General features: G+C 42.9%; 1 protein-coding gene across 2 annotated transcripts in view; it reads left to right on the top strand.

Moving 5' to 3' along the window:
• The first annotated feature begins 639 nt into the window (after window positions 1-639).
• kif26ab (kinesin family member 26Ab) overlaps window positions 640-22,353 on the top strand; it is a 66,077-nt gene continuing 44,363 nt past the window's right edge. Inside the window, exons 1-2 of one of the 2 annotated variants that reach the window (XM_084914589.1) lie at window positions 640-1,111; window positions 3,041-3,259. In XM_084914589.1, coding sequence (XP_084770715.1) covers window positions 977-1,111; window positions 3,041-3,259 — 354 coding nt within the window. In that variant the 5' untranslated portion in view covers window positions 640-976. Of the gene's footprint in view, window positions 1,112-2,544; window positions 2,799-3,040; window positions 3,260-22,353 lie in introns of those variants that run through there. The other variant, XM_084914590.1, reaches the window with a different exon arrangement.

The following is a 22,353-nucleotide window of genomic DNA, read 5'->3' as shown; positions in this document are numbered from 1 at the left end:
GCGATCTTACTCAGTTATAACTGTTAGTTCCATTTTTAAGCAGCAAACACCTTAAATTATCAGGAATTTCAGCACTCGGGAGATTTTTCCGCCTTGGACATCTCACAGGAAATTTGAGCTGATCTGATTTCGATACAGACTGTAATAAAGTAAAATCAATCAAAAGCTGATCTGTTTCAATCCAAACAAAATTGGCTATCACTGCAGATAACCGTCATCACGGTAAACAAATCAAGTGCCTCATATTTGATTATATCCCAGACTGGCTTCTACAGCAACACTTTAACCACAGAGCTGCAGTACATTCTGCAGCAGGAAGATTATAGGAACATTATATATGTATATAAGAGAAACATATAACATAGAAGCTTTGATTGGATCGTTACTGCAAGCCCCTACATGAATAATACAGGAATATTACAGGGGGTCTGCCGTTAGGGGTTATAGCCGGATTGTCATTGTGTTTTACGTGTTCGTCCAGGGGGATGACAACGACGCACCAGCAAATCGGCTATGAGAGCAGGTCATCTCTATCTGAGGGGAACAGAGAGCGAGAGAGATGGAGAGAGAGGGAGGCTGAGTGAGGGGGAGAGAGGAAGGGAGGGAGGGGGAGAGGAGATGAGATGAGAGTGCAGCAGATGCACAAGGTGCTCCTTCTCTCTCAGACCTGCAACAGCACTCAAAGATCATGGATAATCTTCCTCAGGATGGCTAAAAAAGTATTTCAGTGGATATAAACACCTTTTTGCGCACCGGATGGATTGCAGTGCTTGTTTCCCTCCCTCTTATTGGGCTGCTGGAAGTCGTGGCTATTTTACGCACACGTGCGAGCGCTCAGCTTGAATGACTGAATGTCCGGATTAAAAACCCCTTTGGATCTTTTTAGGGGGTACGAGACATATAAAATAGATGGCTGTAAGAATCAAATAGGTTTCCCAGGGAGTGGAATATTTTCTAGGGTACACTTGCAGCCCACATGGCTTTACCAAACTCACCGGGGTCTCCCGAAGCTGGGAAGCCCAACCCCAGCGTCATAGACCTGGGGACATTCTTCGTCGACTCGGACATTATATTTGGGTTTACAAGTCACCTGCTGAAGAGAAAAACAAAGGTAAGAGTTTTCTCAAGGGATGTTTGAAACAAACGCTATCTCAGAGAGCATGTTCTTGCTGGAGCGCTGTTTGCACAAGTGGGAAACAGTGACGAGCCAGATAAATGATGCGCGCTTGACGGGTCCTGTCCGCTATTCAGGACCGTGAACAGCACCTCGTAGCATCTGCGATCCCTGTTAACCTCCAGCTTCATTCACTGATTTCAAGAATCTCCAGTTTTGCGTATCAATACTTTCTTCAACATTTTGCAGCAAATAAAAGTGCCTTAACTTAAATTCTTTTTAACTGCTGTTAAAGTAAACGAGGAAAAATACACCTATAAGGCTTGGTAGACAATTCAATGACAACTTACCAACATATTTAAATATGATTTATAAGCTGGTGTGGAAAAAAATGTTTATTACAAGGTTTGTTGTTTAATTTAAGTCTTAATTTCCTAATAATAAATCTTCCAGTGTCTTTTGACAAGCCTCTTTCAGCCCCGAGAAATGTTGCAGCCGACGATAAAAACATATATTGGAGGTTATATTTACGTTTAAAACGTCACCATTGGCTGATATGACTTGTGCAAAAGAAGTGGACGAGAAAAAAGTGAAATAAATTAAAATCTTTTAATGGGGAGAGAAAAAAGAGAAACCGTTTCTTATGTGCAGGACAGCAGGGCTTGTGGCCACTGTCGCTTACATCACCCGCATGAAATATTCAAAGTTTACCAATTAAATATTTAACCGTGGAGAGCCCACCCTCTTCAATTTGAGAGATGGTGTTCTTTATTTCTGACGGAGGATGGCGCCAGAGTAACATCAGCGACAAACATCTCTGCTCCTGGAGAGGCAACAGTTGACGGTGCACCCTGAAAGCGAATAAAGCACAAAATCCTACAAGAAGATTCATATTATCATTATCATTCATGTAACATGTTGTCTTTGACATTAGTTTAATTAAGCTCCAATTTAGGGTTTTATATAGCCCTACCTACCAATTTTACTTCTATATGCGACAACCCCCCCCCCCCCCCCCAAATAACAGACTGGGTGTCTTGATTAAGGCATCTAGTATTATATTTTTCATATATAATATATATTTTTTTTATCTCTTTATATCTCTTAAGATATTTTTACATTTAATACAGTTGTAAAACTTTAAAACTGTACTCTAGACTATGGATATTTAAATCCGCGTGTGATAAACTGAAGAGAGCAAGCTGAGAGAGAAACTACTGAGATTTTCAATAAAGAAATAGTGGAAACGTTTTTATGCAGTTAAATTAGTATAATATTATACTACTATAATATTATACTAATTAGTACTATTATACTACTATAATGGTTCATTTCACAGACAACTCGATTGCCGCATGAGCAGGGAAGTTTCTTTATCCCTCCCATTCGGAGAGTAACACCGCCTCCTGCGCACGGCTGAGTGCCCTCCTGTACCAAAACTCCTCCACAACTTTGGAGCTTCATGGGGCGCTCTCACAAGTTGCCTTCGCTCAGCCGCCGCCGGTCCGGTGCGATGTGACAGATGACTGATAACCTTCAGTCCGGTCTTCGGTGCAGCCTATGGCTCGGTCTCGCATTTTTCAGCCACAGTATCCGTGAGTTTCAACCTTGAGTTGGGAGAATGAGCTCCTCTTGGGGCAGTTCAGCTTTTGATGGTGGAGACCATGACAACCGCTTGTTCATTGTAAGTGTCTCCCTGCACAGGATTACGTGTGAAAAAAACTAATTTGCTTATTCTTAAATACAGTTTGCATTGTTTTTATTTACATCTGCTTTTGCGAGGTGCGCACTTCAGGTGCTCTGTATTCAAACGGGTTGTCAAGGTACAGGCAAAACAGTTTCACCGTCACAGTTGGACGCTTTTTAAGTGCAAACTACTCTTTTTTGAAACCTCAAAAGTTAACCAAACCTTTGCTTGTTCCGAAGGTGGAGGGATGTCCGGGTGGAGAGTCTCCCGCGACCCCCAGGAAAAGACTTCACTCCGCGGAGGAAGCGCAATGGAGCAGCCGACCTCCTCCTGAGGGCGCCGGGTCGGTTCCCATCTCCGAGTCGGAGGAGAAGGGAGGCTTTTGCCAAAGTTGCCAGAAGAAAGTCTCAGAGCTGAAGAAACAAGCGCTAGCTCTGGCTGACCAGAATTCACTGAAGGTTGGTGTTATAATTTGTAATCTTTGAAATCTTTTAGCCCATTCTGTCGCTCACATTTTAACTTTTTTTGTTTGCATTGAAAAGTACTGTGATCACCCAAGTTGCACTTCTGCTTTACAGTAATTCATGGTAAAAATTTCATAAAAAGCCATCAAGCAAGCAAATTATAGTAACTATTACCACAGAATAGTGATAGGAGCTCTGTAGTGATGCTTGTGTCCACCTGCACCTGCTCATTGAAACATGAACAGTGAAATTAGATCCAGCTAATGTTTCTGACTGCACCAAGAAAGCTCTCACAGTCCACTTGCAAAGTTGTTTATTGCTATACTTGACTTCAAAATGCTGGCTCTGGATGTGAAAATGGAAGCTTTTGAGACTTTGAAAGTGGCCTATTGTTTGGCTAAACAATGCTTATCTTTTTATTTTGCTGTTGGGTGTGGGGGGGGGTCGAAGGGGCCGAAACAAGCAGGCCCCGCTCACGTTGGAGACTGAGGAGGAAGTTAAGTCCCAGTCGACCTTCGCTGTGCATTGAAAGTGTTCCTGTGCTGCTGCTCCCACAATTCCCACCGCTGTTAAATATAGGCCCTGAGACCACTGTTGTTGTGGCGCGCTGGTTTTTGCCCCAGGGTCGGTTCTCCTTTGTTGTACCATTTTAGAGGGAAAGTCTCAAAGTTAGATTGGATTACTGCTCTACAAGGTTCACCCTGAATACGCCTGCACCTGATGTTCATACAGGAACAGAATACATAAGGGAGAAGGAAACATTTGGACAGCACCTGTGCTCCGGTTTGAATCACCTGTATGTGTGGTCTAATCTTTAAAGGTGGTTTTGAGTGTATCAGATCTATAGTCAGGTTTCAGGTTAAGTCCACACATTAGCCAAACCCTAACTATTATTATCTGCCCTGGGAACTGACCTCCCCTTTTTTAGTGTGGGACCCTCCAGCAGTACTTTGTGGACTTCAACAGGTGCTCTGGGCTGAAGAGGCGAAGACTTCCCCTTTGCCCCGTATTTTGCACTTGTTGATGGCTAAATTGCGCCTTAATTCCGGGGTGACAAACAGTGATGGCAGGGTGCTGTTATTGTACCAGCGTTATGGTATGGGTTTCCCCTAGGTGAAGGATAATAAAACCATTGTCTTTGTGAGTTTGAGCTGCTCACCTGTTGGGCCTCATAGGATGGATGCAGTTATGGATGATCTCTTCCAAATTACTTCCTCCATGGAGGGAAGAAGGTCAACACGGTTATTCAGGTGGCCTGCTGGGATACCTGCTAGAGTTCAGCCAGTGTTGTGTCTGCGGCCGTCATGGGAAAAATGAGTGCGGAGACTGTTTACTGAGGTCACACTTCCCCTCCCTCCCCATCCGCCCGCCGTCCCGTTTTTGAGAGGAGGAAGTCAGCTTGGTCCCCAGGCATCCCTCCCCCCCCTTCTCTGCCGTAGACTTATTGTTTGAATACAGTAGTAGTAAGTAGATAAAAATTCAAGGAAAAGTGTTTGGGTCAAGTGAATGTGCTTTCAGACATGAAGCGACTGGAGGGAAAGCTGACTTTTAACACACATTGAAGTCCAGACAGCTTTTGCATTTTCCTGTTTGGGTCTAAAGGAACAAGAAACTTGGGGAAGTAAAGCCCTTCTCCCCTCCACGCTGTTGTTTATTGTGGCTCTGTGGAGCCCAGTGGTGTAAGTGGACAATTGCAGCAATGCAGTGATGTTTTTGTACACAGTCCACTTGCTTTGAATGTTCAACAGCAGCAGCAGCGATTTTTGCATAACATTTACAATTAATTTCTGATTATAACCATTTTATGACATCACGCTAAGGGGGTCAAGCCTAAATTAACTTTTCTGAAATTGGGTCCTCGAGCTACTACCCCTACATTTTAACTGCCTTGACACATTTTATGTTATTCAGAGAGAAGATAATGAAAAGTCTCATGGAAAAGTGCCCTTTCCTGAAAGGACAGGTAAAAAAAGAAGAGACACTGACAACCACCAGACTTTATTTAATCAAGGCACTTCAATTGCTTAATTTGCACAATTAAAACCTACAATAATGAATGCCTTGACTAGAGAACAGCAGAGAGTCTGGATTCGCTAATTCTAGTATGCTTATTGTGGCTGGACACAGCAGTTAGGTGAGGTATGCCACAAAGTAAAACAATTGCTTGAATCTCAGTTTCAAAGAAACCTGTTAATTTCTTACTGTAAGCTAAATTAGCCAGCTTTCGGCTAAAGCTTAGCACCATATGGAGAGGTGAGGTATCAATTTCCACCTAGCTTTCAGTAAGAAAGTGACTAAGTGCATCTGCAAAACCATTAAACTATTTTTAAGATCAAATATGAAAACTGTTATTTGCAAATGATGTCTATGACTTTTGTACTTTTACTGATAATATAAATTTTGAGCTGTGGACATATTTTAAATATTTCCATTTTCCAAACCATTGCACTGAGGTTTCACTGCAGGTCAGTGCTGACAGACAATCATAAATAAAGATGCCTATGAATGTAAAAACCAGCCTTGGACCTTGTGGAGTGCACGAGTGTGCTGACTGCTTAACAGAGAATATCCTGCAGGCCTGTGAGGGTTTAAAGATTTGGATTAAGCTGAACTGTTGGTGGTTTTTATTGTAGCCAGGCCTCACCTCTACCATGAGGGAAGTGAGACACTGACCTCTGCCCCGGCCACCATACAGATCAAAGTATAATGAGCAAGTGAATCAAGTTAAATCTTGCTGATAGAGAGCAAACCACAAGCTAATCAAGAATACAATGCACTGCTGATATATGCACAATGTGTTCCAGCCTATTATGGATAGGGGGAGTGAATGTGACTATGAATGTGGCTGCACAAATTAATTTGAACCAGGAGGCCTTTTTGCCAGGTTTTTCATGATGAATTCATAAATTACAGGAACGGTAATTTTCACAAATGACTCACTGGGATTCATGTTTGATTTGTTCCTGCTTTGCTCCTTATTTGACCCTCGATCCATTTAAAGTGCAGCCTCGTTAGTGAATCCATATAACTGTCTCAGATCAGGTTTTATTTCCCGAAACACTGCAGAAAGGAAATTAATCAACCTTATGTCATCCAACAAATGTTTCCAGGCCAAACAGTCACTGGCATAGCATGTTCTGAGCATGTTTGTCTTTGATTTATGATGACCAGAGGTAGGTGAGGCAGAATACACAGCTAAGGATTCAGGAATGATATTTTGCTATTTTGCACAAGCGAGCGTGTGTTTAAAAGTGTCCAAAACATATAGGCGAGAAATGGGTAAATGACTGCAGCTCTGCAGGCCTGGTTCCCGTTACCTCTCCTTTGTTGACTGCCCTCTGACATTTCTGTCACTTCTCTCAGCTTTTATGGTGGGTTAAGGTTTCAAGGAGCTGACCTGTGCAGGAACAAGAGCACACTGCAGCTTCGCTGTAGGAGGGCAGAGGACAGAGTGAAAACCCAAACTGACGTAGACTTAAAACAGAGCACGGCCATATTATTCTATTCACCTAAGCACCTGAGCCCCCGAGGCCCTCGCTGATACGTGTATGTGTGTGCCTGTGCGGCTGCTGCAACGGGCCTGGGAGGAGATGAGAGACGAGGCAGGAGAATAGAAGAGACTCTGAGCTGAGCTGTGCTCTTGCTTTATCCCTGCATGCGGTGTGACTTCTGCTTTATGGCATGTGGCTGTATTAAACTGTAGGGCAATAATCTGGTGTCAAGTGGTGCAGAGACCATAGACATCAGTCATGCTGGTACCATGCTGTACTATATATGGGAGCCTCAGCAGCATGCAGTTGTGTACTGCCATTTTACCCAATCCCCACAGCTTCATTTATCCAGTGCTGGGTGTTGCGGGAATGGCAATACTTTTTCAGTATAGACCGAAATTTGTCTGAGACACCCCGAATTGACAGGCGCCTTTTTCTTTTCTCAGTGGAACAAAGCACAAAGTTAGTACTGTGAGCACTGCAGGAATTTAATTGCCTTGAAAAAACCTCCTCCAAAAACCTTCATCTCCATTATTTTTCAGCCTGTTATTCATCTTCATCTATACTTCTGAACTGCCCAGTGCTCCCAGAGCCCTTTAAATTTGAACAGTGGAACAACTCTGTCAGTAGTTAAAGGAGTGTAAAGAATTTCTCATTCACTTTCTTGCTTCCAGATTTTCACAGCTGGTCCTGCTTTCAGAGCACTTTTACTGGCCACAAACCTTAACCTCCAGGCAACTCTGGAATGAAGGCCACATCTTCACTGTGTCTGCTGCAGTTTCATTTTACATCTTTAATTTAGTGAGCTGAAAGTGAATTGACCCCAATTGTCGCTGGCCAGTCTGCCACTTATCACAATTGCAAGGGTAAATTGGTATGAGGCAGAGAGCAGAAAATGGGTTCAAGGTGCACAGATTCAAAGTCTGAAGGGTCTGGATGGAAAGTGAGCTGCAGTGAGGCTGATGCTCATCACCTTTCATCAGGAGGAGACCGCAGGAATCTGTTGGAGGAGGTTGCGGAATTCTCCACCTGGAACTTCCATTCCTCAAGTCTGCATGTCACTCCTTGCTCAGAGGAGCAAGATGAAACAGGAGCTGACTGAGGCTCCCCAGCAGATGCCCACTAACACACATACACGCATAATGTACGCACACAAACAGGCACACGCACATATTTGCTTGAATGTGTCCTCCTTCGGCCATCTGGCCCTTTCTGCTGCTACTGCATGCCATTGCAGTGTCTACAGAGCGCCGTGCAGATGTTCCCACAGTTACCTGTCAAGGTGAGCAAAGCTATTTAGAGCTGTTTAGATGTGGGGATTTACCCTGCTGCTTCCAGTTATCTCTTTCCATCTTAGATCTTCACTGTAAATATACACTCCCAATAAGTGGGCTTTGCATTTAGAAAGAGGTAGAAATGTAGACAAGAACAGCTCTGTCTCACAAGTAGCAGATCACTGTATCTAAACCGAAGTCATTGCTGTCAAGGTATTAGGTCAAATTAAGCAGGCAAGAATAAATCTTGGAACTAAAATTTTATGTCAGTGTTTAATACATTATCTGAATCTTTTTGTTTCTAACCCATCTTCTGTATGCGTAAAAGCAACTACCAGGCTTCTGCAGCTGTAAAATCATTGCATTATCGGCAGGGGAATATGCGTTATTAACAGTAACGAGAGTTAATTTAAAAATCATTGCACGCCTCTATTAAGGGCATTTCATCTGTCATGTTTGAAGGTTTTGGCTGGTCATAGTTTTGTCACTATTTAGAAAAGATCACCTTAAATGACTCAAAAAGAGCTTTCTCTGGCTGTGGCATACCTGGAAACCAAGAATCGCAGCACCATCAGTTTTGACCTTTGGTCCTGGCCTCACCAGATAGTCACTTTATTGTCCTAACATGAATCTTGTGCCCTTAATCATGGGCTAATATGCTGACTAAATACAAATTCTCTTTTTTAATAAAAAACAGGAAATCTCACTTTTCCTGACACTTCTTAATTTATTATCTTGCAAGGAGTTAAAGGTGAATGTGCCCTTCTTATGACTGACATGTTAGATATAAAGCTGCAAACCGTTTGCATCTTGGCATAACACATCACCTGAAAATAGCAGGTGACAAATGAACATGCATCTCATTTATTTTATCTACAAGAAAGGAAAAGTGTAAAAAAGGACAAGGCAATGTTTGACAGGAGTAACAATTTTTAAAAACTGGATAGAATAATAGCTGTTTCCACCTGCTTCAGTCGCTTTGCCAAGCTAACCTGTCTGTAGTGGCATGAGTAATTGAAATTAATGAGAGGGAAACAGAGATGGTCTTTATATCCCAAAAAATGTGAATAAACATATGTCCCCTGGAATCGAAATACTTTGTACTTCTCTGTGTTTTTGATTGGATGTTAATTAAGTGCAGTAATATTTAAAATGTCTGTCAACAGTTGTTCACAGATACATGTTTACTTTACTACGCTAGTATCCCATTTATTTCATGATCAGTCATCTTTACAGGATTAAGCTGAATCAAAGCACCCTGTAATGCTCCGACTCTGACAACACCTATATCCCGTGTCGGCTTCTTATTCTTAGTGGGTTTGAAAAATAATTGCCATACATAATAACATGTGTCTGAATGGGTTTGCTGCTATTTGGTGAAGGATCATGTGTTACAATGAGCCAGACTGAAATGAAACAATGGATTTGCAGTCTAGGCTGACAGGCCAATGTGTTACGGCACGGCACAGGTCTGCAGAGCATGAGAACAGAACAACAAAGGCAGAAATGTCAGTGAACAACGAACACAAATGCAACAAGAAGTCTAACCAGTGGGAATTAATCAGTTTGACTTGTTCATTTAGGGTGAGGTGAGGTGCGCGTGCGTAAATATGAGCGTGAAAAAAAAAAAAAATTGCACGTGTGTGTTTGTTTCACGCGCTCTTGGTACTCCTGGCGCTTGGATCCATATGTCATGTTGAAGTGAGATGTACACAATCCGGGCAGACTGCACTCCATTATTGAGTCTGATTCAGAGTATTGGGAGGCAGAAAAAACATAGTTGTTGAGATAAATTTTCAACATGGTACACAGACACTGAGGAGCACTGAGTTGGAGGTAATCTCCTGCTGGCTCCATAAAACGCACTCAATTGACAGAAGGCCTTGTGGTAGCAGACAAATCGCCTGGCTTATAGCAATGTGCTGAAAGAGAATGCCAGCACTGTGTATCCTTGCCAAGATGGATGTGCAGACAGCAAACTCAGGGCTGTTTTGGGCGTGGCTCTCTTGCTGACAGCAAACAGTGGATCAGTTGAGTATGCTGCCTGAGTTAGACTTGACATTGCCTTGTTTGTTTTCCTCTTTGCAAGATGTTAATGGAGCATCTACTTCTCACCTTCCAGTTCAGGAAGTTGCCAGCGTGTGGCCTCTTTGGGAATATTTAGCCACTCGAAGAGTTAGATGCTACAGAAACAAGTGAATAAGAAGCTTAGAGATCACTAATCAGGACGTGTCACTTTACATATTACATTTTTTTTTTAAAAAATAGGTAATTTTTATCCACAATTGGCTGGTTTAGAGAATTTAAAGCAATCCTAAAAGACTTTTCTGCACCTACAAGCAAAGTAATTACTCTCTGCAACATGCCTGCAATCATGTTTGTTGTTTGGGCAATGTAATATTTCTTTCTTTTTATTCCCAGAGGAGCCCCTGAGTGGCCAAGAGTAGTAAACTGTGGCTGCGGTTTGCAGCTGCTCCGTAAGTGCACCAGTCTGCTTTCATGTCATATTTCTCCATATGTGTCAGAGCAATAGTGTGCATGCATCTCTCTCTGATTCTATTTATGTTTGTGTAATAGCAGATGGATAGCGATGAGTTGTGTTGTGATTGGTAGATGGCTTGTGTTAACTCATCTCCACCGGACTCCCCAGCTATGCTTTAGGCTATTCTTTATTGTCAGGAGCTCATTCAGATACGTATATAGTGCTCCATAAATCCTGGCGCGGTATATAAAAAAAAGATGCCAGTCAAAGTTCACGCTGCTCATGTTCATTTCACGCTTGAGTGTCCCGCTCCATGTGTGAGGATGAGCGTGGGTATTGATGATGTGTGAATGTGCGTGAAAGTACCAGAGGAAAAAAAGATAGAGATGAAGCACAGTCAGAGTCCCTCCATCCTTTCCAGTTTGCTGCTGAATGCATCCATCTTTCTGATCTTAACTACTACCAATTTATGATTGCTTTATTACTGTCGGCGTTTTATCTTCACTGGCCTGGTGGTGGTCATGGAGAAGGTAACCATCCAGTAGCATTACTCTAGTACTTGCTGGGGTTAGTTATGATGAGCTTTCTTTACCCCTTGTGTTTTATCACTAGCTTATATATCAGGGTCTAAAATGCCATTAAGCATCTAAGTATTATTATGTATATGAATATCAATAATGTCAGCTTAGCATCAAAGCAGGTAAACCTTCTGTAGTGAGAGGAAGCTAAAGTAAAGAAGAAATGTGTTTCAATTTGGACTTTTCTCTCATTATCAAATGACCTGACTTGGCAATTTGTCTGCTGACATTTGAAAGGAAATGGCATAGCCCTGCGTTCAACAAATAGCATCAAAGTTGCTTTTATTCCAATGGAAAATTGTTGTCGCTGAATTTTTCAACAGGCGGAACAACGAAAAGGTCAATCGCAGCCGTATGGATTTTCATAATGGATTTTCAACTGAAAAAGTCATAAAATAGCTGCGTTGTTTGTCTGTGATTGGCAGCTGAAGTCCTTTTCCTTAGACTTTTATACTTTGGGAAAATGTGAAAAAAAAAGTTTTATTGATTTTGTTTTGTAAAATCGACATTAATATAAGACAATGATGTTTTGCTGCTAGACAAACTCACAAAAGTGTGATTGCAGACCTTTTTTTTTTATCTCTTCTCAATGAGCCACGAAAAAAATCACAAAAAAGATAAAGAAAAAAGTGCTTGAAATCTGTAGCAGTGTGTTTTGAACAGGCTGCAAAGTGAAAAGAGTAAGAGCTAATGTATAAGCTACAGTGTATCACGATAACAATCACTTTAGAGGTCACTGGTTGGAAAAACAAAAAGAAAATGAAGGGTAATTAGATTTATATTCAGATCAGCAGATATGTACTGTCTTGATAAACTGTGCCACCTCGAGCTTGTCATTACTCCCAAGCAGCAGATGCTCGTGGAGTAAACCTTCCCCTGCCTCTCTCCTATGAACCATCTCTCCCATTAATAGATCCGTCCTTTATGCTTCCCCTCTTGTTATGGCCGCTCTATTTTATGATGTCACTCTCTTTGCTGAAGAGCTCTGGGCTGTTTTATCTCCTTCGTGTGTGTCGAGCACTTAAACTTAAACCTCTCTGTTTACGAGTCCCAAACTGCCTCTCCATCCTCTGCGTTTGCTGCTCAGTATCAGTTCAGTACCACCTATAAAAGCAGAGCCGTCCTGGCTTTTCTGGGAACTTGCCGGGGAGGCCTCACAGTGCAGACTCAAAGGTAAGTGCCCAGCTAACATGCTGATGATGGGCAAAAACCTATGGAGGGACTGGTCATCAAGTGAGTGTTTGTATATGTGTGTAGATTTACCGATAGCATTGTGTCTTTGCCACATTCTCAGTTGACAGCGGCTTCTACCCCTGATTACTGCTCTGAAATCACTTTCATTCAGAGATGCTTTCAGTTTATATTTTGTTCCTACATGCTGTTGTTTTGTTGCCTGAAATTGTCATCATTAACGTGCCGTCTTTTAGGTACTCAGCTGTATTCGCTTTGCCAGTGGCTGTTTTGGCAGTGTTCACTCCCGGTGCCTCTATCAGGCACCTCTAAATCAACATGATAGATGGCAGCTTTTTGTTTACCACTCTAAATTTATGCATCAAACAAAAAAAACATTGCTGGAATACCTTTGAACGTGTCTGTGCAACGCGGAAATGCTGTCCCTCCTCAGATGAAAAGGGGGGGAAGCTCCTGGGGAGAGCACCTGCACTTGTAGCCTTGGCAAATTCCTGCCAAGTTTTACTGTTCGAAGCTGGAGTGGATGCTGTAGTTGTGTTTCGTGCTCTGATCCTTTGCTCTGTTCAGCTCAACCCTCCCCTGTGTCTTTCAGGAGATGCAACAAGGAGATCATGAACGCCAGAACTCACAGTGCAGGATCATACTTTAATATCATTCAAAGTCAGCCAGAGGGCCTGCTATATGGTGTTAAACACTACATTTTATTGTTTATTTACAGTTTTTTCACATTTAAGCAATCCTGTTTAAGCTATGTTGAACTGACCTCAAACGCATCTCTTTTTATAAATTTAATGTAGCTAGGAATGATAGTTTGAACTTCTCTCTCCATTTTTTCTTTTTCATGTGCTTTTTCTGACCTCTCTGTACCTGTTCACCACCACGTGAATGCATTCCTTCCTACACAAAATCCACTCCTCTACTCTTTATTTACTGTGAGCAATCTTCCACAAACTCCATTGCTGCCACACGGTCATTACCACATCTATGTAGCGAGACGGTGCCCTCCTCCTGCTTTTTCTGTCCAGCCACTGAACCCTTAACCTCACTGTCCCACGCTGGGCGTTTATGTCTTCATCCCTTTTGTGCGAGAGGATCTGTTTGGGTCGTGATGTCCAGGAGAGAGGTGAAATTGGGGTACACTTGAACTCCCGAAGAAGCAGTAACATTTGAACTGAATTTGACCTGTGGGACTACACGTGATGTGTCTGCTTTCCTCTCTTTTATGCATTTTCTCTTTTTCAGCTATTGCCAGGCATTCAGGCACACAACATATGCATATAGAGTTTGGTTCCCACACTAGATTGCAGCAGAAAGTGTTTTATACGTTAGTGGTTATCTTATTAGGGGTGCTGTAAAAGCCCTACAGTAACCATTCAAAGTCATCATGGTGCTATAGGGATGGGGGGGGGACTCGAGGTTCCTGCAGCAGTTGAACAATGCTTAATTAGCTCGTAAACAAAGGCTACAGGGGAATCAGAAAGGGCAATCAAAGTGTCCCGCGCCTTTGAGCTTCTCACACCATCAACAAAGCCTTCTCTAATGGCCCCATCACTCCACTTGTTGTGTCTCACCACAGTGTGCTTCCTGACAACATAAAAGGCACACATTCCAAAAAGAGCCTCGGACAGGAGACGCTACTCATCTTCACCTCCCTTTGCCTTCAAAGCTACCCTGCTGACGCCAGCGCCACTCCCCTCCCTACCCTTTCCCCCCCCTGCCAGATATTGACATTGCTCCTCTGCTCACGTCCTCCGTGTATGTTTGGTTCCCCGTGGCGACCACCGCAGCTTTCATCTTTCCTCTTTCAGTCTTGTGTCCGTGACTTTGGTGGTCTGTTTTATTGCAGCTCTTTGTGTGACGCTGTGCTGGCACGCCGCTGGGATCCTGTGAGGAAGTGCTCAGCGCACAAAAGACACCGTGCCAGGCTATGGAAAGGTTACTCAGGCTTGATGTAAAGACAGGTGTGAATTTGATGTGTGTGTCAGGTGTGCCCGCGCGAAAGCCCGTGCGTCACGGCGGCCTCATGCTCACGCTCGCGCGCCAGACAGCGAGTGCATGTTTTCCTATGTTCGGACACGAGGCCCTCTAAAGAAAACAGACATTCGCTGCCACACGCGGACAGCACGGCAGCAGGTCGGAGGCAATCTCTGCTTGTTTGTGCGACTATGTTATCATCTCCTGTTTCCTGTCAAAACAGGAAAAGAGAGGGGCGAAAATGGAGGCTTGGAAAGTGCCGCCTTGATGTGTGTTGGCTGGAGGTCCAGCTCTGTCTGACAGTGACCCTCCCGGCCAGGAAAAACAGACCTGTTCTGGGCGTAACCCACAGTGGGGTACTTCAGTGTTATTTTTATCACTTTCGCAAAGCAGGGATGCTTTTCCCAGCTGTTGACACAGGTCTGGGTCATTTTTGTCTCTCAAACAGTGCAGCACAGGAGAGAGGGAGACGTCCCATCTGGTTGTGTCCTTTTGGCTATTAGCCTCACATGATTGTAATGTCTGTTTTAGAAGGGAAATCCTTTTCGACATTCTGTTAATCATGAAAGCGAGATGCTCTTTTTTTGTTTTTTTGTTTTGGATGATCCCTAGACCTCAATCACAATGGCTTTTTCATCAGGCAGGGCTCGTCAAGTGATTTATCCATCCGTCACACTTATTTGTTAATTCTTTACAAAAGGATGACACACACACGCGTGCACGCACACACACAGCAACAATGGGTGCATTCCAGCAGATTCACTGTGGTTCAGGCTGCGGCTTACGTGCGTGTTGATTGCACGGCAGGTAAAAGCTCCAGTGCATGCATCGATATTGCTTAATAAGAAGGTATGGACAGGCGTACTGCACAAACACCTGATTAGGGAGCGAGCTAATTACTGACTGGTGAAAAATGATAATCATCTCTCTCTACTTTGATGAGTCACTATGTAAAACTGAGAGTTGCCCTTGTGGCATTCCAGGAATTGAAGGCAGGGCTAAGTTTAGCTCTTTATGGCACAGGAATCCTATAGTTACACCGAGTGGGTTTTTCTGCTTTTGTTTTCATGCAATTTGTGTGCACGATCAGGCCAGTCTAACCACAATAATTCTTTAAGTTATACATGAAGGAATGACCCACTAGGAGTACTTCCTTATTGAAAAAAAGAAACACAAAACATCAGCAGTAGCGCCCTTGTCACGTCACATCTGGATCAGCGGCAGCCGTCTGCCCCTGTCTCCGAGACCCAGATTAAGATGTGGCGTGCGCTCGCTGGCTGGGGTCGATGTCATCAGCAGTGGGGGTCGGAGTTCATTTGTCTTTCTTGACAGACCTTCAGGTGGTGTTCCAGTGCTTTGGCAGGAGGCCACACCAATGCTGACCTCCATGAGTTGCGCAATTAGTTACCCTTTGACCCCTCAGCCCTGCAATCAAACCCCGAGCATGGACCGGGCATGCTTCTGCATCCCCAGACCCACTTATGTGGGAGCGTGTGTTTCTGTGTGTTTGTAGCTCAAGCACACACTGACGTAACATCTGATTCAGTCTTAAATGATGTAATTGCCAAGTCCCACTACCTGTTTCAGTGTACTTCACAAAATGAAAATAAACTTGCATGAATTTGCACCATGAATTGAGTGTATTGACTCTTTTGCATTCTCCTCCATTCATAAATATTTTCATTTTTCAATGGAAGCGAATGAAAAAGGGTCAGATACATTCATTCTGCCATAGACAGTATAACACCTCTCGCCTCGCTTAGTGTCTTTGGAAACAGACGGACTCAGATCTATGCCATTGTGCCCTTGAGCCACGACTCTCCCACTGTTTCTTTAAGAATCGTGAGTGTCTCACTCTAGCTGAATTCCAAAGCTTTTACTGAGATTTGCAGTGTTGTGACATTACATACAAAAAACACCCCTAAAAATGTGAAGAGCACAATTTTAGAGACATAGTGAGAATTCAACAAAGTCCCCAGCAACTCAAAAGTTTATCCACTGATTTCATTATGTGAAGTGACAGCAGCGATAGCCTTGTCCGCCCATGCTGACATCCCAGACATGATGATAAGGACAGTTTTGTAACTTGTTTTGTCCCTGGTTATGCAGACAAAAGGCTAGATTGGCACCAAGCTAAGCCATTCAGTCCAGACAATTTCAGGAGAATCATTTTGGCATTATGTGAACTTCAAACATACCACACAGCAAAAGATTCTCTGTGTTTGATGTGGTCCTACTAACTGGAATTACTGCATTTGGTTTAGGTAAGGGGCGACACCTGTGTAGATGATGCAGGAGGCAGGACACACGATGCCCTCTTATTGCTGTGAATTCTCGGGAAATTTACCTGCACTGTTCATGCGTGGGCACAATCGTGTGTTATGGTGTCCTAGGGAGACGTTTACATTCACTTCCTCTGTGCAATGTTTAGTAAATTAGGCTGCAGCACATGTGTGAAAATAGCTTGTGTATTACTTTCAAATTGCTTCACTATTTCCTGCATCTACAAGTCTTGTTTCAATTTAACTTCATTGCATCTCAAAGGATTACAGAGTTCATCTTAACATAATATTAAATCTGTGTTTTGACTCAAATGGATACTATAAAATTGACAAAAAGGCTGAAAAATAATTTAAAATTGCCTTTCACTTCAACTAGTCCTCACCGGCTCATTTGAATATTAAGTGAAACTACCGGAGTAGCTTAGTGTTGTAGGCCATAAGGCCATTTGCAGGATGCTATTGTTCCTGAAAAACAAAGTGGCAAAATGTGCATGTGAAAGAATTTTGATAAGCTAAGCATTTTCGAGGCTTGTGAATGAAAATCCTTCAGACTCAATAAGTGGATTAGTATGTGCTACGCTCCTCCGAGATAGTTCCGCCTACCTCCTTATCTTGCTGAGATTCAACTGAATGTGTCTAGACATCTCAATTAGCAAGAACCCCCCCCCCCAAAAAAAAAAAAACAAACAACAAAAACAAAACAGATACTGGTTAGTGCTTATCTTTGTGTTTTCTTCTATCAGTGCTCTCACCAATGTCTAGTTTGGTGTCTACTTCTCATAAACACACAACAGTTTCCCATTAACACACCACTTCCTGTCTGAAAGCCCTGCGCTGATATTTAAATTTCTATTATTAGCGATGATTGTGCTCTCTGAGAAGTCATTGGCATGGTAATGACATCTTTCATGATAAATTAGTATTCCCCCCCTCTCTCTCTGTGCCGTACCTACACGAGGCTGGTGCGCCAGACTGATTCCGCCTCTCGCATCTCTGCTGCTCCATTGTTCTACCGACACACAGCAGTTTCGTGAAAACACAAAGCGTGTCACTCTCTGAGATAATGCTCTGCAGACTGGGAGTGGATGGGACAGGAATGCTCAGACCTGCTCACCTTGGCTCAGGATTTGTTCTTCAGCGAGGCAAAAATGTCGGCCTCACCTTTAGCTCTTTTTATACTCCCTGCACATTTGTGATGTTAATCGGTTAGCCTGTTGCTCACATAATCCTGCACTGGCTGAGAATTTAGATATCTGCCAAACGCAAAAGTGCCACGCTCATCAGTAACCAGTTACTGTGGCTCAATACAAAGATACAGAGTCCGTCTATGAAGCGACAGAGAGGGGGAGGGAGACCGAAACTCACAAACACTCAGGAACGGAAAAATGAATAATAATTATCCACATGGCAGCTTGCCAGCATAATTACTGCACAGTCCGTTCTAAGGGGAAAGTGGGCAGAATTATTGTTGGAGGATGCTCAACATTTCACCTTGTCATCACTCCCCGTCACTTTCTTTTTATATCACTAGGAGTATGTATAGCTTTGCATTTTCTCCAAAGAGGAGGGATGAACTCGACATAAGATGAGGTGCAGAGATCCATATGTTATACCTCATGCATTCTAAATGTGCTGCTTGACATGAAAAAACTACTTAAATGTTGATCTGAAAATGATTAATTTTAATTATGTTGTTGATGTTTAGGCCCAGAGTTTTCCATTATGCGATCTGGAGGATGTTGATCAAATGCTGTGTGCAATTACTTCTGTTTGAGCATGAGCAACTCCCTTTGCATTTTTTCTTTGATAATTAACAACTCATATGTGCACTCCACGCGTCTGGCTGTTCACTGCTGTCACGCTTTACCCCTCCGATGGAGATTAGTTGCCGTGAGCTTTTAGCAGAGGTTTGTTTTTCTCTCTAAATAAACTGCGGGGACCTGGGAGTGCTCGTTTTCCAGTCGAAATGAAAATGTTCCCCCCGTACAACATAACTGCAGCGACTGCAGCTCTCTTGGTGTGACAGTTCAGACAGAGGAGAAGCAGGTGGCTGTCATCGCTGCGTTTAGACTGAAAAAATGTTTAGAAAAAAAAAGCATTTTGAAGTGAAGTACAAGTGAAGTAGCGGTTTGGACTGTTGGAGAGAACTATTGTATCAGGATCATGTGCTCTGTGGTGAGAGTTTAGAATAGGTACTTGGACAAAAATAGATCTTACAACGAGATTTAGTGGACCGTTAGGAATACTGATTACAAGTTCAGACCTGCACACTGTCGAGGACTTTACAAATGCATGGAATAAATTCAGATTTCCACTCTTTTTTAAATGTATAAGAGTTATATGCCTCATGCTGTAAGCTACTGGATAATGTGGGCCTTTTAGCATTTTTCTCAACATCTTAGTTACAAGAATTAAATATAAAGCAGATAAGCATTGATTATACAGTGTATAAGTGTATTCAAGTCAAGTCAAGTCAAGTCAAGTTGGCTTTATTGTCACTTCAACCATATACAGTTAGTACACAGTGAAGCGAAACAACGTTCCTCCAGGACCAAGGTGCTACATGCAACATAAATTTACAACATAAATTAACAGAAAGCACTAAACTAGCTACCTAAGAGGCCTAGTTAGCCAGCTAGCAGAGACAAGACAGACTGACCTAACATAAATTACAACATAAATTAACAAAAACTAACTATCTAACTATCTAAGGAAGACTTTTTTTTTTTTTGTTAACAGACAGCACACAACAAAGTGCACGTGCAAATGTGCAAACAAGAGCAGCAAAGTGACAGTGTGACAAAAAAACACAACGTCACATAATAATAAGGTTTTCAGTATATAAAACAAAGATTTGCTATTGGAGGCAGTAGGATATTCCTTCCTATGCATTTTCCTTTTTTATACACTTTTATATACTTTTCATTATCCCTGCAGTCCGTGTAGCTGCCAGACTATTTTAACCCTCTTCCCCTCCTTCTAATCTCACCTTCCTCCCTTCTGTCCTTGCTTTCACCTGCAGTTTACAGCAACACCTGGCTTCTGCCTTTACAGCTTGCCTGTTGAATTTTTCATTACACACTCATTTTGGCAAGTCTGGTTGGGGGAAAAGAGGAACTACCTTGAGAGCGTCTCTGAGCCAAAAAAATCAGCCATTTTAATTAGAAGTGCACAATGGCTTGTGCAGGTATACGTAAACACAATTCACTGCGTCTCTGGCGAGGACAGCATAGCAAGCAGCCCTGCTGCTGCCGCTGCCGCTGCCAGACAGCCTCTGCTGTAGCACTGGGCAGGGGAGTGAGAAATATAATGTTTTATCCTGCTAAATTGAAAAATACTTTTTCCACGAATGTGAAACCTTCAGAGGTCGATGTTGTTCTCTCTGTGCACTCAGCACTCAAATCAGTTGCCGCTGAGTTTAAGCAGTGATCGTTCACTACCGGATGTCTTATGGAGACCTATTAAAGTCTCTCACTGCAGCGCTGCTGAATTCAGTTTGACCCTCCCGGCACTCTGACCCTGGCCAAAGCTGATGAAAGCTTGACGGATCTTGGGCAGTGAAGGCTGCCTTGTGTCCACAGAGGAGAGAGGAAGAAAAAGATGTTGGAAAGGGGGCGGCGAGGGAGAATGAAGTCTGTCCAAACAGTCTGAAAGGGGCTTGTTTTCTTTATGTGCGTGAGTGAACAGGAAAAGGTAATTAACTGGCCAAGTGGCGAAAGGCTGGAGTGATGGATGGGTGTGGTGTAAAGAGACACACAAGGGGCAGCAAATATAGACACACACACACATCAACGGACGGTTTTCACCCATTTCTCCTTCTTATGTAAAGATGGGGTTAGTGAACCTTTTATGATATTACACGTCTATAAATGGGACGAACATATGGAGGAGTGACATATCATTATATGGCGTCATTAATGGTTACAGGGTGGTTTGGAATACACAGTCATGAATGATTACATCTCACTCTATCTGTTTTTAACCTCTGGGTCAATGTGTGGTCCTTTTTATTACTGATTGACAGCGACATCTGGTTTTCTGGATGACAGAGAATCTGTCGGATGCGATCTAGTGTACAATGAGCTGTATCGTGCTCCGAGTAATCCCCAAGCAAAGGAAGAAATCCACCCAGACCTCCACGATCTCAAAAAACTGCATTTTATAGGCTATCTTGTGTGCTCGTTCCAGTGGCAGATTATTTGCCATCTTGGGTTCGTTTATCAAAGAGTCTATCTCTGTGATATTGTGGACAGGTGGTGCTGAAAGTGTCACTAAGGGGGAAAGCCTATTTGCATTTTCTGTTAGCAGTGCACTGACGGTTCAAGGCAGGAAAGGACTAAATCACACAGGGCAGGCAGACAGACATCAGTCTCCTCCTCACATAAGCTCTTCTTGAACAGATGTGCAATACAGGAAATTTTGGCTGCACTGAAGATCAAAAATTGGATGCACTTTTCAAAACAAGGTAATCTGTTTTATACCAATAGGGAGACATTGTTCATTGTAATTTTGTTTTTGGCATTGTTATAAGCAGTTTTTCATCACGATAGCTGGAGAATTATGTAAAGCTATCTTTTTTTCTCAGTAGAATACAAGAATGAAACGACTTTTTGCAACATCACGTTTAAAAGATCGTAATTTAGAACATGAATAATCCCGGACTTTCAAGATATCTTAATTGGTATTCATTCCTTTGGCATTTTACATTAATAAAACCACAAGGCGTTCTTGTGATTTATAGAAGTTATTCAGCTTAAAATATGGGATAATCCCACGAGAGTAGGAGGCAAAGAGAAAGAGGAGCAGTGGGACCCCGGCTTCGGAAAGGCAAGAGCAGAATCGATTTTGTAACCGCATCTCTCACAAAAAGCATAAACTCAGATAATGAGATATGTGCCTAAATGTAGCCGCGCTTAGACAAAAGCCAGATTTCGCATGAGAAATGCTGGAGATCCACCAGAGATATTTCATCATCATTTCATGGAATCCTATTGTGCTCCAATAAAATCCCAGAAGAGCGGCTGAAAAATGAAGCATTCAGAGTTTTTCACACAGCCACAGAGGATGAATGACTTCATTACTGTATTGGTGTATGCTTTTTTGTGTGTGTGTGTGTCTGAGGTGGTATTATCAGGTAGGTAATGACAGTGTACTTTTGTTGCTGGAGATACTGTTGCCTTGTTTGGGGGAAAAGCCTTATTACAGGTTTGTTTAATCTTGTCGAGTCAGCAGACGGGGACAAGCATCCGTTTGATGTGATTTGTTGAACTGTCCCATTTTGTGTTCTACCAAAGGCGTTCCCACAGAGTTAAATAGCATGCTAGTGTGACATCCTGAGTCATTGTCTTCTCTGCCTCCGAGCAGGCAGTGGTTAAATTTAATGGTCTGTATCCTAGATATGCTGTGGCACTAAAAGCTCTACCTGATATCTAATCAGAGTTTCTGGCCCTCCGGGTCTCCGCTCCTTCAGGGGATGTGAGTAGAGTCGTAGAAGTGGAGGTGGTGGGGATAGTTGAGAAGGAGCGGAGGGGAGGGCGGGAAAGGGATTACACCTCTGTGGTTGCTTTTATCCTGGGAATGTAATCTGCCTTAATGCCCAGTGCTCACTCGGGGCAAGGCCAGCAGCTGTGCTCGTTTTTCTCCGACATGGCTGTCAGATTTAGCCGTGCTACCTGTGGGAAAGTGGGCTTGGTGGAAGCTCTCGTCCTCAACCTGGGATCTGAAGTGGGCTCCTGCGGTTTATTGGGGGGGCAATCTGTTTCAGGAGGCCATGTGTGGTTTAGGTCAACACTATCTCAGGCTGGGCAAACAGAGGT

Source organism: Perissodus microlepis, chromosome 19 (assembly GCF_051167445.1).
Source record: "Perissodus microlepis isolate ML-2025 ecotype Zambia chromosome 19, ASM5116744v1, whole genome shotgun sequence".
NCBI lineage: Eukaryota > Metazoa > Chordata > Actinopteri > Cichliformes > Cichlidae > Perissodus > Perissodus microlepis.
This window is presented reverse-complemented; position numbering and strand designations above follow the sequence as displayed.